Source organism: Heterocephalus glaber, unplaced genomic scaffold, assembly GCF_053883595.1.
Source record: "Heterocephalus glaber isolate CG9 unplaced genomic scaffold, H.glaber_assembly_v1.0 deba00001428, whole genome shotgun sequence".
In the NCBI taxonomy this organism is placed as follows: domain Eukaryota; kingdom Metazoa; phylum Chordata; class Mammalia; order Rodentia; family Bathyergidae; genus Heterocephalus; species Heterocephalus glaber.
Genome location: NW_028258293.1, coordinates 22,490,813 through 22,507,335, shown reverse-complemented (window position 1 = coordinate 22,507,335; position 16,523 = coordinate 22,490,813). Strand labels below are relative to the sequence as shown.

The window sequence follows — 16,523 nt, the reverse complement described above, 5'->3', positions numbered from 1 at the left end:
TTCTATTTTCTCATTGAATTGGACAAATTCTTACAATTATACAAATCTCATAGATGTTTAGATGTATCAGGTGTTCTATCAAGTTCATATTATTGCAGAAATCTCTCCCAGAACTTTAGCTTGGGCTGCTCTTTTATGCTTACTGTGTAGCTGTCACCCTGGTGTCTCCTTTATGTCCCCTCCTATCACATTCTTTGTGTACTTGTGGTTTATGTTTTTCAAAATAAATTCTTCTATTGTTGTTTTAGTGGGTAGCTTAATTAGATGTTTGGGTTCAATCTGCTATATTTACCTGAAGTCTCTCTTGTTTACCTGTGCCCATAAAAATAAGATTGGATTTATACTGATTATATAGATGATACAACTGAGGCTCAGAGAATTTAACTAAATTGTGTAAATACCCAAAGGCATAGCAGGCATGGTGGTACATGCATGTAATCCCATCTACTCAGGAGGCTGAGGCTGGAGGATCACAAGATCTAGACCAGCCTGGAAAACTTAGTGAGACCCTGTATCAAAAAAAATCCCCCCAAAACAAAAGCAGACTTCCAGTAAACAAACAAATGAGAAAACAAACAAACAAACAAACAGAGCTGAGGGCATAGCTCAGTGACAGAGAACTTGCCTACTATGTGTGAGGCCCTGGGTTTGATCCTTAGCCCTGCAAAGAGAGAAAAAGAAAAAAAAAAAAAGAGGGGAAGACCCACAGCCTTGATGCAGCAGAGCCCAGGTTTTAACTCAAGTCTGCCTGGCTATATAACCTACGTTCTTGATTGCTATAGGATGTAATTGAGAGTTTAGTCACTGCCATTAATTTCCTTCATTCCCCTTTTCCTCCTTGACACTCAAATGGCATCCCAAAGAGACAAGTCTCTGAAATTCTTTTCAGATGCTGTCTCCCAGGCTTACAGATAGCAAGAAGTGTTTTTTTAAATAACAATTTAAGAGGAGCAGTAGTTTATGGAAGGCCTGTAAATTATAGGGGAAAGACTTTCTTGTGCTATGGTGATGTTTATCATCTGTTGGCCATTTGGGAAAGGGGAAGTATGAGATGAATCCAAGTCCTGAGGCATTGGCAGGGATTTTGGCCGAGGGTCCCTCCCCAGGCTTTGCCTTCTATGAAGGGTTCACAGGGAGAGAGGTGCTTCACTGAAGGTCTCTCCCTAGGCCTTGCCTTCTGTTATGAGTTGTGTCTAGATGTCCCCTTAAGAGCCTCATGCGGTCATAGGGCTTTGTCAGAGGTGGCTGAATATAGAGTATGTGATGCTGAGATTAAGGGCGAGTGATTACTAAACCAGTGTACTGATTGGTTTGGCACTGTCCTAATCCCAGTCATCTGGCTAAGATGAAAGGGGCAGAAAGACGCTATTAAGGTTCCCCTGTTGCTTTTGCTTCCTTCTGGCCTCCATGAATTGTTTCTCCTCTCTGAGACCTGTCTGTCATGCCACTCTGACATGGAACCAGCCAATTATGGTCTGAAATCTCTACAAACTGTGAGCTACATAAATGTTCCCCCTTTAACTTTTGGTGTTGGGTATTTTGTCTCAGCAATGAGAAAAGTAACTAAGCTACCTTCTATGCAGGGTTGCTGGATGCAGCTGCTGAGGAGTCAGGTTCTAGCTCTGGCTCAGGTGCTTTCAAGGCACAGGAGATCACGAAAGGGCAGGGTGCCAGGAACTCCTAGCTCTGTTCCCAATTTGTTCTTCCAATGGGGATGTGTGAGCTTGCCCCAAACAGTAATCTCAACCCTAACCACTTTTATTAAGAGAAAAGAAAATGGAATGCGAGCTTGCAATTCAATGTGATGGGATAAGTGAGTTTTTCTTGCCGTGGATGTTTGTATGTTCCTGCCTACTTGTGATTCCTTTTGGCTAAATATGAAAGCAATTAATAAAGTATGTAAATGACTGTTTGTGAATACTAGATGATGGATGGCCAATTGTGGTTCACTTTCTAAATTTTTGAACACATACAAATTCTACACCCTGATCAATTTCACAGTGCTGAACTGGCTTTTTTTTGGTATAATTCATCCAGCTATACCATCCATCATCACACATTGCTGTCTTGAGACATGGCTGTTCCTTCCTCATTGGCTGGCTTTATGGCTGCAGAATCATTTTCCTGACTGGTAGAAAAAAGTAAGATAAAGTCTTGTATTAGCAGGAGTTGCAAACTCAGTCATTGTCATAGATAGGAGGATGACAGTGTCCGCAGAGACCTGCAAGTGTAAGGAAGGTTAATAATAAATGGACCACATTTTGTCTTAAACAACATCTCCTGACATCTTTGTGGCCCAGGATGAGCCAATATCTTGGTTTCTGAAGCACAAGTGCTCATCAGGGCCAACTACAGAGCTGTGATAAGTGCTCAGAGAAAATGATACTTGCTGATTTCCAACATGAAAACTGTCACTGTATTGCTTATGTTAAGAGGAAGGTCCTTCTCTGTATCTGCTCCTCTTCTTCCTGGGCTGGTTGGTGCCCCTCCTTAGAGTACTCGTGATTCTTTTGTTGTGTGTGTGCTGTGTCAGCTCCCTGGGTGGCTACTATAGCTTCTCTCTCATTGGTAGGGAAAAGGAGTTCAGACTCAATTCCCACTCTCTGCTTAGAAGTCACCCTGCCTTGTATTTGTCCCTTTGCATTTTGACCTCGATTCTGGCTCTCTTTCCTAGCCCCTTTGGGTTGTTACCTTTTTGGATGCTCTTTCTAGGTCCTTCACCTTACTTCTCTCTAGGAGGCTTCTGGAAATACTGCTTCTGAGCTTTGTGCAAGTTTGCCAAACATCTCTGATGAATCCAGATGCTAAGGAAGCTAGTGTGTCCCTGTGGAGATGAATAGACAAGGAAGACAGAACACACTGCCTGTTGTCAGACAACACATTGGTTCTGAGACTTGTGATATGATCTATTAAAAAATAATATATTTGGGGCCAGGGATTTAGCTCAGTGGTTCCACCGCCTGCCTCGCCAAGTACAAGGTTCCGAGTTTGATCCCCGGTACAAAAAAAAAAAAAAAATATATATATATATATATACATATATATAGGTCTTTTTCCTCTCACACAGAGCTCCTAAACCTATTGGATAGGGTTGGGAGAAGCAACTTTGTTATTCATCATAAGCCTCTTTTTCCCATACCTGAGTTTACGCTACTGAGGTGACTCTTAGAGGATGGAGCTCATTATCAGAGGAATAGTCATGTGATTAGAGGATTAAAATTTTCTTTTTTTTGTTTTTTTGGGACAGATTCTCACTAGGCAGTTCGGGCTGTCTTTAACTTGCTATGCAGCCCAGGATGGCCTTGAACTCTCAGTGATCCTCCTGAGAGGCTTGAAACTTTCAACCCTAGCCCTTGTCTTTCATTTTCAAACTTGGGGAAAGGAAATAGAGACTATTCAGTCACTAAAGAGTGAATGACCAATGATTCAGCCAATTGTGCCCATGTAAAGGAATCTTCATAAAAACTCCTAAAGGAAGGAGTTTGGTGAATTTCTGGAGTGATGAACAAATAGAAGTACTGGCAGGGGGTGGTTTCTCCAGAGAAGGCATGGAAGCTCCTCTGCATCCTCTACTTCTCCTATATACCTTGCCTTATGCATCTTTTCCATTTGGCCACCCCTGAGTTGTATCCTTTATACTAAACCAGTAAACATAGGTAAAATGTTTCTTAAATTTGAGGAAGGGGTTGTAAGAAGTCCTGGTTTATAGCCAGTCAGAAGGAGGGCCCAGATTTTCAACTGTCACCTGGAGCAGGGCCATTCTTATGGGACCAAACCCTCAACTTGTGGGATCTGTTCCTATTTCCAAGTAGATAGTGTTAGGATTGAATTGAATTGTAGGACACCCAATTGGAGTCCACAGAGAATTAAAGAATTGCTTGGTGTTAGAAAAAACTTACACATTAAGGGTAAAAAGTGTAAGATTAGAAGAAACAGTTTTTTGGAGTTTTTAAAGCCCCAAGTTTCTTGAGGCAGGGATTACCTCGTGGTGTGTTGTTTGCTGATGGGACCTCTAACCTACACAGTGCTGAGGGAAGAAAATGGCTGCTAGCTGCAGAATAGGAAGCTAACTAGTGACCTAGACTTGTGACCTTGTAGCTTGCCTTATCTAATAGAATTGTCTGAGTCCACAGATAGGGACAGGAGGCTTTACACCTGTGCATACTTGTTCTTCCCACATCCAATACCAGTGATGCTTCACAGATGCCCTATGACAAGGCTGGCAGGGACCTATTCTTACCAATTGCCCTGCTGCCACCTCAGATCCAGCAGATCTAGAACTGAGCTCATGAGTACTGCTGGGGACAGGTTTCCCAATCTCACTGGCCCACCTCCTGGGTTGTGACTGGGATATACCTTTGACTCATGTTTCACTTCGGGCCAGCTCCCACGGGTCCACCCAGCTTGCTGTTTGCCAAGTACAAACTCATCGCTGGGCAAAGGGCCCGTATTTTTCACTTAAGGCCTTTCTGTTGCAGGAAAACAAACATATCATAGGCCCTTGGGAGTTGACACCCTTAACTGCCCTTCCAAATTCCACCCTGGTACTAAGGCCCCTGATGGGGCCAGGCACAGCTTATTAGTGGGCCCAGTCTGCTGAAATACAAGATCTTTCTTTAAAACTCTATTTTGTTGCCATCTGAGGCCGCTTGATTTTTTTTTTCTTTGCATATTATCCAGACTCCTGAAGCAATGGCTGTGCTTCCCAAAGCAGTTCTTTTTAATTGACCTTGTCCTGCTTATGTGAATTCTGTGAAAGCTTTTGACTCATCTTGAGTAGCTAGATGCTCTTGTATAATCTTGCCAACTGTTTTGACCTTAGCCAACTACATCCTGCCCTTACATGCTTCCCTGTCTTTTATGTAACACTCTCTCTGCCTGCAGTAGCATTCTCCTCCTTATCTTCTGAGAAAGCACCTGTTCAGCATTCAAGACTTACGGAAACTGCATACTGTACCTGCCTCTATCAGCATACCTCACACTATGTCATCTTTATTTGCTCATGCTTCTATCTTCCCTCTTAGACTGTGTGGTCCATGGGAACAGAGACCAGGTTTAATTTATCAATGTTCGCCAATGCTCAGCACATCAAGAGTTCAGGGGATGTTGGCTTCATGAATCCATCCATGTATTTGTAAGCATTTACTCATAAACTTCCTTGTGCCAACCATTCCACTGGGCATGAGAACATAGGGGTGAAAAAGGCAGACAGGGTCCCCCTGGTTCCATGGGGAAGGTGACCAGGTAGCAAGAAAACAAAGGTATTACTGGAATTACTGTGCCTCAAAAGGGCTGCTTTAGATGAGAGGTGTTGGAAAGCCTTTCCGAGAAGATACTTGGGGGCTGAGACCTAATAGATAAGAATAGTAAACTGTGCAGAGAACCAGGCACTGAGCTTAGGGAAGAGGGCACGGGAGGTGTGAACTTGCAAATGTCTGGAGTGGGGAGCAGATAGAAGCCCAGTACTCTTGACATATGAAGAGCCTTGGGGAGAGCACTTTGACGTTGGTCTGGCCACACTGCAGCATCTTTCTCATAGGTCACTGTAATGATTTTGGAATTTTCCCCAAGAGCAGTGGGAAACTTTTGGAGGGAAGAATTTCGAACTTTTAATGTCTTTTATGGCTCCTGATTTTGCCGTGCTTCTGCTATTTCCTCTTTGTCTGAGACCTTTTCTTATATCTTAAGCCAAGCTTGCTTCCTTTCAGACCCCAAGATTCCTCTGGAGCAATCTGGGTTACTGGTCTTACTGCAGAGAAGCTCTGGTCCTGGTTTCCACCTTGTCTGCCCCTGCCAGGCTCTGAGGTGCTTTTGAGGCTCCCAGAGCCCCTCATGAGCTCCCATCCTGTTAGGCAGATTGTGCAAGGATTCTTGGCCTGTGGGAAGCTGAATGCCTGTTGTTTCTGAGTCTTCTTTGGCCTTTGTCTCTGGAAACCACTGCCCTTACTCCTCCACATTCAGAGTGACTTGTCTTCTGTACCACATCCGTCTCCTCCAGGTGAACCAGCCTCTTGAGCATATCAGACTGCCCCCTCCCTGGCCCCACCCTATTGTAGATGTCCTGTCAAAAATAGATCTTGAGGTTATCTGCTTCCTTAAAAGCACAAAACAAAAATAGCTAATATATATCAAGCACTCACCATGTGCAAGAGAACATAGTTAAGTGCTCTCCATGAAACTTTAATGACTCGTTAATTGTGATGTTGATCTTGTGAGTTAGATGCTATTACCCCATTTTGTGTCTGAGAAAATTGAGGCTCAGAGATCACAGTACATGGCAGAGCTGGATCTGAACTCAGGCTGTGACCCAAGTGCCTGAGAATTTAACTGCTGCTGCCTGGTACAGTCCAGCATTGCTCTTTGTGGTCCTGAAGTCCTTATCCATCTCACCTTCAAAGCCACTACTGTGTGGTGCCCACTTTCTTCACTCCAAAGATCCAACCTCACAGGAATAGTTAGCAGAGACCCTCAGAACCATTAGTCCACTGGCCTGAAGCAGGCTTGAGTGAGGGCGCCAGGCCTCTATTCTTCAAAGTACTGATGCCTGTCAGGCACACTGGTAGGTTTTGCTGAGTGAGCAAACACATGACAACTCCTGTTAGGTTTACAAATTCTGCTATAAGACTGTCCCTTCTATCCAGGAAGGAGGTTGGAAGCTGGAAAAATAAGAGGAGGCTGCAAGAAGACAGTTTAACTGGGTTGTCCAGACATGGAAGCAATTAGCCCAGGGCGAGCATGTGCAGTTAGGGCTATTGGTAGGGCCTTCAGAGGGGAAATTCAGCATTAGGAAATGGTTGTACTCTATGCTTGGAGATGTTCCTCAGCCATGAGAGGGTGGCACTCTGAGCTTTGATTGGTGCTGGGTAGACTGCAATTTGGATGGCCAGCACGGTGTTCCTCAGACAGCATTCTCTCCATATCACTGTGCCTGTAGCCTAGGAAGGTGGGACATATTTGGCCATTTGGAGCCTTGAAGGTGGCAGATGAAGCTTCTCCACCAGGGTCACACCCACCCAAGGGAAGTACTGCAGGTGTGAGGAGATGCCGCTGTGAGGCAGTGGAGCCTCTTCCAGTGGTGACTGGAGCTTCTGGAGCCTGGGCCTTTCAGCCTGAAAAGGTGTAACAACTGCATCTTGCTGCCACAGGTGACTGGAGAGCCCTGGTGGCTTTTTATCCTAGAAGTGAATGGAATCATATGCTGAAGATTTTGGAAAAAGAGCACTGTGTCAAAGAGGAGAGGCCAAGCAATGTCAGACTCTACCCTTGGGCTACCAGGATTCTTTATGAAAGTGCACTGTTTGATGATGGATTTAAAGTATTTTGTGGTCTTAGGTGCATGATGTGGCGATTCTGTAATTTTTTACTTTGTTCCATATTTGGATTTTCAGTAACAGGAGGAGGACACTAAGCAGGAAGAGGAATCATGGCTTCTGATGCTAGTCATGCACTGGAAGCCGCCCTGGAGCAGATGGATGGAATCATTGCAGGTATGCCCAGGAAATGCATTGCTTGATATGTAGCCCTAAACATCTCAGAAACTGACTTCTCTCATTTTTCCTTTTTTGTTTTTTGCTTTTTTGCACACAGAGAAACCCTTTATTAGGTTTATTTTTAAGTAGTTTTATGGTGTAGGCTCTCTCTCTCTCTCTCTCTCTCTCTCTCTCTCTCTCTCTCTCTTTACATATGAACTTGTAGAACTCTTAATATCTAGTGTGATAGTTTAGGGGTCTCTGTTGAAACAGTGTGGATATATCATGTGCATGTGTATAACACCATCACAGTTTGGGTCCTGGCTGCAAGGCTGTTTAGGTGCAGTGAGATTGACTTGATTGTAAATTTTTCAGAGCACATATGCTTATTAGAGTAGAGCTGAAGCTTGAAATCGAGCAGACTTTGCTACCTAATCAGTGTCTGCTCACTTCCCCTGCTGGTCCTCAGTGTGCTTAGGAGACAGGAGACAGTTTTCTACTGATTCACTTAACGTTCTTTATATCATATTGCCTTTTATCTATCTCAAGTGTTTGACTTCAATATCTGCTTTTGCTGATAGGGGACTTTGTCTGGAAAGGATCTTACAAGCCTGTGGCTGGTTGGAAAAGACTGCCAGTTGGCTTTTCTAGCTGATTAATTCCTTGATGGGAACTGGAAAGTTGTATGGGTTATAACAAGTCTATTACAGAAAACCTTTCCAAAAGCTCCTAGGTCATCTTTCTTAGCTGGTACAGTTCAGAGTGGCCTTCTTTGCAAACAGGGTATACTTAGTCAGGACTTAGCTCCCTGTTGTGAGCAGTGCCTGCAGAGATGGGGAAAGAAGGTGAGGACTGAGTGTGACTGCACCACATGAAGAGCTCAGGATACCTGACACTGCCCATTTATAGGAATTTGCTTTTCCTTCCTTCTCATTGCAGATCTGACTCATGGAGAGTTCTGGGTGTTAGAGCCTGGGGTGAGGGAAGTTGTCTGCGTCTCACAGCTTCATCATATGGGTGGCACTGTAACACAGTCTAGCTCTCATCTCTCAGGCTCTTAATTTCCCTATGAATAGAAGTGCCCAAGAGAGTCATGTCCTACTTTCCAGAGTCTCCACAGATTGGGGTGTCTTCTTCTAGGTTAGGGTGTTTGATGAGATTCAGAAGAAAGCATCAAGAGTGAATTCTATTATTCTCATGTTGGTCTCCTTGTTTAGTATCTGCCTTCTGTACCTGAATGTAAGCTCCACAGGGACACTTAGCACTGTCATTGTATCAGCAGTGCTTTGACTCGTCTGCAGTGTACAATAGGTGTTTAATTAGTATTTGTCACATGTATGTTTTGTTTACTTTTGTGAATAGGATCTCTTCATTGATTAGAAAGCAGATATTGGTTTTTGTATATATCCTCTATCTGGCTGTATACTCAACTTCATTTATTATTTTCTACGCCTTTGTTTAGCAGATTCTTTCGGAATATCAAATGACTAAGTATTTTTTTGAAAATTTAAAAGTTTGTGTATCCTGTGAACTATCTCCTGAGTTGTAATTAGCCCATACACACATTTGACAGAAGCTGTCTGACAGATAGTTCAACACTGAGGTCATTAGTATCTGGAGGATGTGCATTCTATGCTATTCTTGATGAAGAATGATAATTATTGAATTCTGTTCAGGATATTTTTCTTTAAGATTATTAATACCATCTTCATTTTCAAATAGCTGAGCCAAATTGGGCCAAAGAGGTTAAGAATTTTTGTGATTATTAATGTAGTCCACAGGGTTAGACTGTTGGGGATTGAATCCCAGTGACCTGGTATTGGGTGTTGGATCTTTGGACAAATTACTTAATTCTTCTGAGCAATAGTTTCTTTATAGATAAAATAGTGGTAATAATAGTACCTGTCTTATATTATTGGTAGGATTAATTAATGCAAATAAGGCACTTAGAATAGTGCCTGGCACTAAGCAATTGCTCAATTGGTTTGTTATTGTTTATCGATATTAGTATTGATACTATTTTTACTACCTAAAGACATAGTTCTGGTAAATGGAAGAACTAAGATTTGAATTCAGGGCCATCTGACTCTCTTCTAAGTGCTTTATTCCTAGGTAGGTTTTATGTTCATGTGTGGGTTATCTATAGGAGAAGAAAGTCCAGTGGGGGAAGATGCTGTTAAGTTCTACTTACAACCCCTTAGCCAGAGTGGTTGTGTTCATCTCACTTCATCTCATTACACACTATTCTTTCCATGTAAGAGTTCCTTTGCTTTAGCAGTGGCACAGCTAAAGGAAAGTTTGAAACTATGTTAACCTATTATAAGACCACAGATTCTGCAGAAATGATATTTTTGTGTGAACATTTAAATCTTCCTCTCTTTATTCATATTTTCTGATTAATTGAGGTTGAATGAAATTAGGCATCACTACCACAAAAAAGTTACAAGTACCCAAACAAGAACTCCGGATCTGTATTCTGTTACTTTTAAAAAGTGGAATTATCACTTATATCAATGAAATTTTTATGAGCTTCCTGTACTCATCAAATAGCAGCCACTTACACAAACAGCACAAATATCTACTAAAATAAATGCAGTTCCTTCAGTGATGATTATTAATAATTATTACATATCAAAGAATTTCTCTTTATAATTACTCTGCATTATGATAAGTTACACTTCACTTTCCAAAACTCTTTCCCCAAAATTTGTACTTTGGTTGGGCATATGATATTAATGTTTGTGTAGTTAATTTTTAAAACAAAAAAAGTATCTGCTCCCTTCCCCCAGTTAGTGATTATCACTGCTATACACAGCCAGGGCAGGAGTACTCTGAGGTATATCCTAAAGCACAGGTGGCAAATACGGCCCCTCCCCCAACAGTGTGACCACCCTTATCGCAAGGTGTTCAGAGACTTGGGACAGGTAAGAGATAAAAATCAGTTCTTTTAAGTGTAGAAAGAAATGCTTTGTAAGCAGGATTGTCATATAACCCTCTTGTAAACTCGAGTTCTTGAAATGTGAATGGGTGTATCCCAGGTGTGACTGTACTTAATTGTACCCCCCAAATTTTATATCAGAAAATTGGAAAGATCTAGGATCTGTTAAAGATCCTAGAACCAGTGTCAATAAAGATGTGTTTCTAATACAAAAGACCATTGTTACAGCTTCCAGTAGGATGTTAACCTTTGATCTAATCTTCCTCCTCATTAGCCCCTGTGATTCTGTCTGCAACTAACACTGTAATTGAATTACACTGTTGACAGTTGAAATTGAACTATATATTTCTTAATTACTTCCCTCTGGATGGCACAGAGCAACTGCCATGGATGCTAATTTTACATAAGGCTTAATTTGTGGGCTCACAGGCTACTCTATCAGGCTACTTCTGGCATAGGACCAGCAAGCTATGTGGTCAGAACACAGAGGACCTCTTATTCCTTCTTGCTGTGGCAGGAACTTACTTATGTAGTTATCTACAAGCTGCTCTCAATGATAAGGAATAGTTAAAAGGAGTATTTTATGACAGTTAAAAAAGAGGTCGCCTGGTCTGCTGGCCTTTCTGCCGTGATTAGTGCCTATGTTTGTAAAGTAAATAAATAAATAGTTATGTGGGGAGCAGAAAAGATTCTGGCCAGGTCTGAGATAATTCTCCTTGGCCCATGACTGTTACCAGCTGTGGTGTCAATGGCTGATGATGGATGAGTCTATGCTCTGAGTACTCGGGACAGTCCTTACCTGATCCTGTCCACTACTTCTCTGAGGCAGACCAGCCGAGAGCTATTAATCAGTCATACAGCATGAGAACCTAGACTTGCCTGTTTCCCATTCAGGATTTAGGCTGAGAGCCTCGATGGGAGTGTGGCCTCATTTCTGTTATCTCTTAGAGAGTTTGGATGTGACTGGAATTATTTGTTCCTTAAATACTTGCTGTAGTATAGGAACTTACCTGAAAAATCCTTCTGTTTTCTTGTTAGAGGATTTTCTTTCTTTTTTAATGGTTATCAGTTGTCAGGCATTAATTTATTCTTACTTGATGCTTGGCAAGTTGTATTTTTCTAGGAATGTGTACATTTTGCTGAGGATTTCAATTTTGTTAGCATTTTGTTGGCCATTCCATTTCAAGATTTATTATACTTGTTATATCTGTTTTCATTCCTAATATTATTTGTGCCTTTTCTCTAGTTTTAATTAAATTTACCAGAGATGACTCTTTTGTTTTTGTTATATTCTTGAGACAGGGTCTCACTAAGTAGTCTAGGCTGGACTTGAACTTGCTAGGTAGCCCAGATTGGCCTCAAACTTGTAATCCTCCTGCCTCAGTCTTCCAAGTACTGGGATTATAAGTGTGCCATCTTGCCCCGCGTGAGATGGTCTTTTTTTATTACAACTTTGAAAGAACATTTTTTGCTTCATTGACCAAGCCCGATTATATGTATATGTATGTATTATTCTGCAAATAGTTACATGTATTGATAGCTACGCATTATAGATCTGTGCTTCATGTATTTGTATTTAATGTCTCATATCTGTTCATCATTTTTTTCTCTACTTTCTTAGATAGATCTCTTCTATTTCAAAACCCACCTTTAAGAATCAACCAATAATACGTATTTTAAATTGACTTCTAATTTAATTGTTATGATTAAAGTGGTCTCTGACACTGACTTTGTGATTATTTTGGTTGTTTCATGGCCTAAACTAGAAAGGACATTTTTCATTTATGTTCTATAGGTGCCCATGAAGTGTGTGCATTTTTTCCAGTTAGGTGCAGGGTTCTATATTTGCCAGTTATATCTAACTTGTTAATTGTTTAAATCTTCTCTAGCCTTACCGATTGAGTATTTATTTATTTATCCATTTATTTATTTATTTTTGGTCTACTTGAGCTTATCACATTCTGAGAAGTTCCTATTAAAAGCTTATGCAGAGGTCTTCTGTCTGATGTCTCCCTTTGCTAAGGGCTTAAGATTTGTTTCCTGTCTCCCTCAAGTGGCTCATTAAAGCTCAGGTCTTAGGACATCAGGGAGTTGACAGCTCTCATGCTTTTATCCTTGAGCTCCAAAGATTTCTCCCACTTCAGTTGCTTTAAAAAAATGTATGTATACATATGTGTTTTTCTATGTGTGGGTGTTCTTTGCAGGTTTTTTTCTGTATAAGTAGTCTACTCTCTGCCCTATAGCTGTTAGAGTGCTTTAGCATTCCTTGGCTCTTGGTCTCATTCCTCCATTTTCAGAGCCAGCAGTGGAAGGCTGAGCCCGCTTGTTGCATCTCTGACCTATTATTCTGCCTTCTTCTTCTGACCTAAGAATTCATAGGATTAAGGTTACTACCCCATCTCAACAACCTAAACTTGAGTCTCATCTGTAAAATCCCCTTTAGCATGTCAAATAACACACTGACAGGTTCTAGGGTTAGGGTGTTGATGTCTTTGGGAGACCATTGCTGTGTCCACTGCACTGGTCACTAAATAACTTCCCCTCAATTCCCTGCTCACTCTGAAACAAATTTAAGGGCAGACAAATGTTCATATAGAGATCAAATTATCAGCTAAATGGATGCACATTGAAGCGATACTCTTTTTTTTTTTGTATTAAATTCTTTTATTGGTACATTGTAGGTATACAACACAATTACATTTCTCATTGGGAATTGTACCTTTACGTAATGCATCTTGGTTCTTATTTTTTCCCCATTCCTAGCCCTCCCTTCACGCCCTCCATCCTTGCCTATTTACAAAGACTTTATTTCCATTTTTTCCATTTCTCATCATTTTTTCCTTTCCCTTCTTTCCTTTCCCCTGCCCCTCCCACTACCCCTACCCCTTTGGACCTTTTCTTCCTATTTTACATTATCGATTATTCATTCTAATCATTGGTACATTTTAGGTATACAATATAATGACATTCATCACTGGAAATTTGCACCTTTACATAGTCTCTCTCAGTTCTTGTTTTTCACCTTTGCCCAGCCCTCCCTTCAACCCCTCCAGCCCTATTTACAAAGATTTTGTTCCTATTTTTCCATTTTCTCATATTAATCCCATTCCCTTCTATCCTTTCCCTTAGCCCTCCCACTTCCTTCCCCTTTGCCCCTTTTCTTCCTATTTCACATTACCTATTATACATTTAGTCCTTATTTACACTTTCAGTTTCTCACACCAGAAAAACTATTTGGTATTTACACATCTGTGTCCTATTTATTTCACTTATGAGTATTGCCTCAATGTGCATCCACTTAGCTATAAATGTCTCTAATTTATCATTTTTTATGGCTGAGTAGTACTCCATTTTATAAAAAAACCACATTTTCTTGATCCAGTCTCCAGTTGATGGGCATTTGGGCTGTTTCCAAGTTTTAGCTATTACAAACTGCACTGCTATGAGGTGATACTCTTAAGTGAAATAAATAGGACTCACGTGTGTAAATACCAAATAGTTTCTCTGACGTGAGAAACTGAAAGTGTAAGTAATGATTAAAATGAATAATTGATAATGTGAAATAGGAAGAAAAGGTCCAAAGAGGAAGGGGAATTGGGAGGGGTAGGGGAAAGAAAAAAGGGAATGGAAAAATTATGAGAAAAGGAAAAAATGGAAACAAAGTCTTTGTAAATAGGGAAGGGTGGAGGGGATGAAGGGCGCACAGGAAATGGGGGGAAAATAAGAATCAAGATGCATCATGTTCAGGTACAAGCACCTAATGATAAATGTAAACGTATTGTATACCTAAAATGCACCAATAAAAGAATTTAAGGAAAAAACATTATCAGCTCAAAATATTGGAGACCCCACTGATAGGAACACAGAGGAAAATGTTGACCAGGATGCCTGTGGCTTTTGGCTTGCTCAGCATCTGCTCCTCCTCTGGTAAGAGCACGCCAACTGTCCTCCAGGAGAACGCACACTTCCTGAACCCATGTCCCCTGTAGATCAGGGGAGACTAAACCGATTCCAACGAGGACTAGCAGCAGGTTCAGACCAGCCAACCCAAGTCCATGGCTTGACCTAAATCTATAGTTAGTATCATAAATACCACACATCCTACACATACATCCCAAATTGAGAATAACCCCATGCTACAAACTTCCATTTTGCAGATGGTTTCAGAAAGCTTTTTGCATAGACAGTGCCTACATCCAGAAGATGAGCAGCTATGCAGGGAAAGAATTCATTCTTTCAGCTCTCTAATTAGAAGAATTCCTCCTTAGGGAAAAATTGAGTTGAGGGCAGGGGGGAGAGAGTAAACTCTACAAAGGTGGCTTCCTTCCTCCCTACAGAAATATGAAGACAAGAATAGCTTAGTCTATTTTGTGCTACTACAGCAGAGTACCTAAGACTGCATAATTTATAATGAAAGAATTGTTTTTCATAGTTCTGGAGGCTGAGTGGCATCAGATGCCAGATAGTGGCATCTGATGGGCTTTCTCACTAATGGCAGGAGGCAAAGGAGTGATAGTGTGTGATTGTGGGGGAGAGGGATGGGAAAGAACTCATCCTTTTATTAAAAACCTAAGACTCTGACTTGTTTGTGGATTGTGATCCATGATTCCCTTTATTATACTCATTCAAAAAGCAAACTGGCAGTTAAATGTTGTAGTAATTGTTTGCTTCAGTGTGGATCTTTCATTCCCAAACTACCTTACAAGTACGAATTTGGTTCCTGGGAGAGTAAAGGGACTAGAAATTAGACGTCAGGCCTGCAATGTATCCATGAACATGATAGCCCTACAGCTCACATTTTCCAAGAGTCCTGATTTCAACTATTTTACCCTATTGGCCTTAAAAGCAATCCAAATGCCTTAGTAATTTCACCATCTAAATTAAATTTTCTAAAGTGTTTCTTATTATTTAAAGAAGCACAGAAATTCTTTATTAGACTGTGTCACCCTAAGTTTTGTTTGAAAAAAAATATATCACAGTACTTAAGGAAAGAACATTTTTTGTTGTTGATAAATGATGGGGGTTAGAAAGGCAAAAACAGTCTTATTTGGTGTGCATCAAATTAGAAAAAACTGACTCAGTATCCCAGATCTCTGAGGATGCCCAGGCACTTATACTCTTTATCTTGTCATTGAATTGTATGTGCAGGCACTCGAACATGTCCCACTTCAACGTCTACTAGGTAGAGGGAATGATGCTGGGAACTCAACTAAGTACAACATAGACTCTCAGATACTTCACTGTCCAAAATGGGGAGATGTGATACATAATAATAACAGTTAATTGTTAATCCAATATAGAGTTGACAAGAATTGCTAAACCTCAGGGAAGAAAACAGACAGATGTGGAGTAAGACTGTCAGTCTTCAAATAATTGCTAATAATAATATTTAAGTCAAGTTGCCAAGAATATAGTGGGAAATATGGCAATCTCCCAGTGGGGAATATTCAGAAAGATTCTGACTCACTAACCCATCACCAAAATGAATGTAGTAGTTATTGTCTATTGTTAGGAAATAAGTTAATCCAAACATAGTGGCTTAATTCAACCACTACCATTTGTTGCTTTATAATTCTGTGATTTTGGTAGTTCTCAGCAGGGATGGCCCATATGGTATCAACTAGGTGGCTCATTTGGGCTGGAGCCTCCCAAATGGCCTCTTGCTCATGTCTGTCACTGAGGCTGGGATGGCTGGGACAGTTGGGGCTGACTTTCTAGTGGGTTAACTGGGGTTAGCGGGGTTTTGTTATGTGATGGGTTCGGGTCAGAGGAGAAGAGTACGAGCTGTTAGACCTTCTAACAGGCCAGGCAAGCACTGGCACAGTCACATCCACTGAATTCTAGCATTATGAACACCCAGATCAAGATCTATCTCTTGATGAGGGGAGAGAAATATCTATATAGGAATGTAAACAACTTTTAGTGGCCATCGGTATAGTCTACCACATTGGCTTAAAGGAAAACAACTGAATCCACCTATAATCTGAAGAATGGAATCTCAGTATTTTAGCTGCGATGTTTTTGTCTCTGGTGAAGACTTTCTGTGTTCTTCCATTTGTTTAAGTGTGCAATTGTCAAGTATCAGCCTCGGTAGGCTATATTATACACTTCTGTTA

At 41.0% G+C, this 16,523-nt stretch overlaps 1 protein-coding gene across 12 annotated transcripts in view; it reads left to right on the top strand.

Annotated features, from left to right (window-relative positions):
* The window catches only part of Ppfibp2 (PPFIB scaffold protein 2), a 156,735-nt gene that overhangs the window by 26,462 nt on the left and 113,750 nt on the right, over positions 1–16,523 (top strand). For all 12 annotated transcript variants that reach the window (XM_087211764.1, XM_087211768.1, XM_087211765.1 and 9 more), the window contains one exon: positions 7,389–7,487. In XM_087211764.1, the coding sequence (XP_087067890.1) occupies positions 7,424–7,487 (64 nt within the window). In that variant the 5' untranslated portion in view covers positions 7,389–7,423. Of the gene's footprint in view, positions 1–7,388; positions 7,488–16,523 lie in introns of those variants that run through there.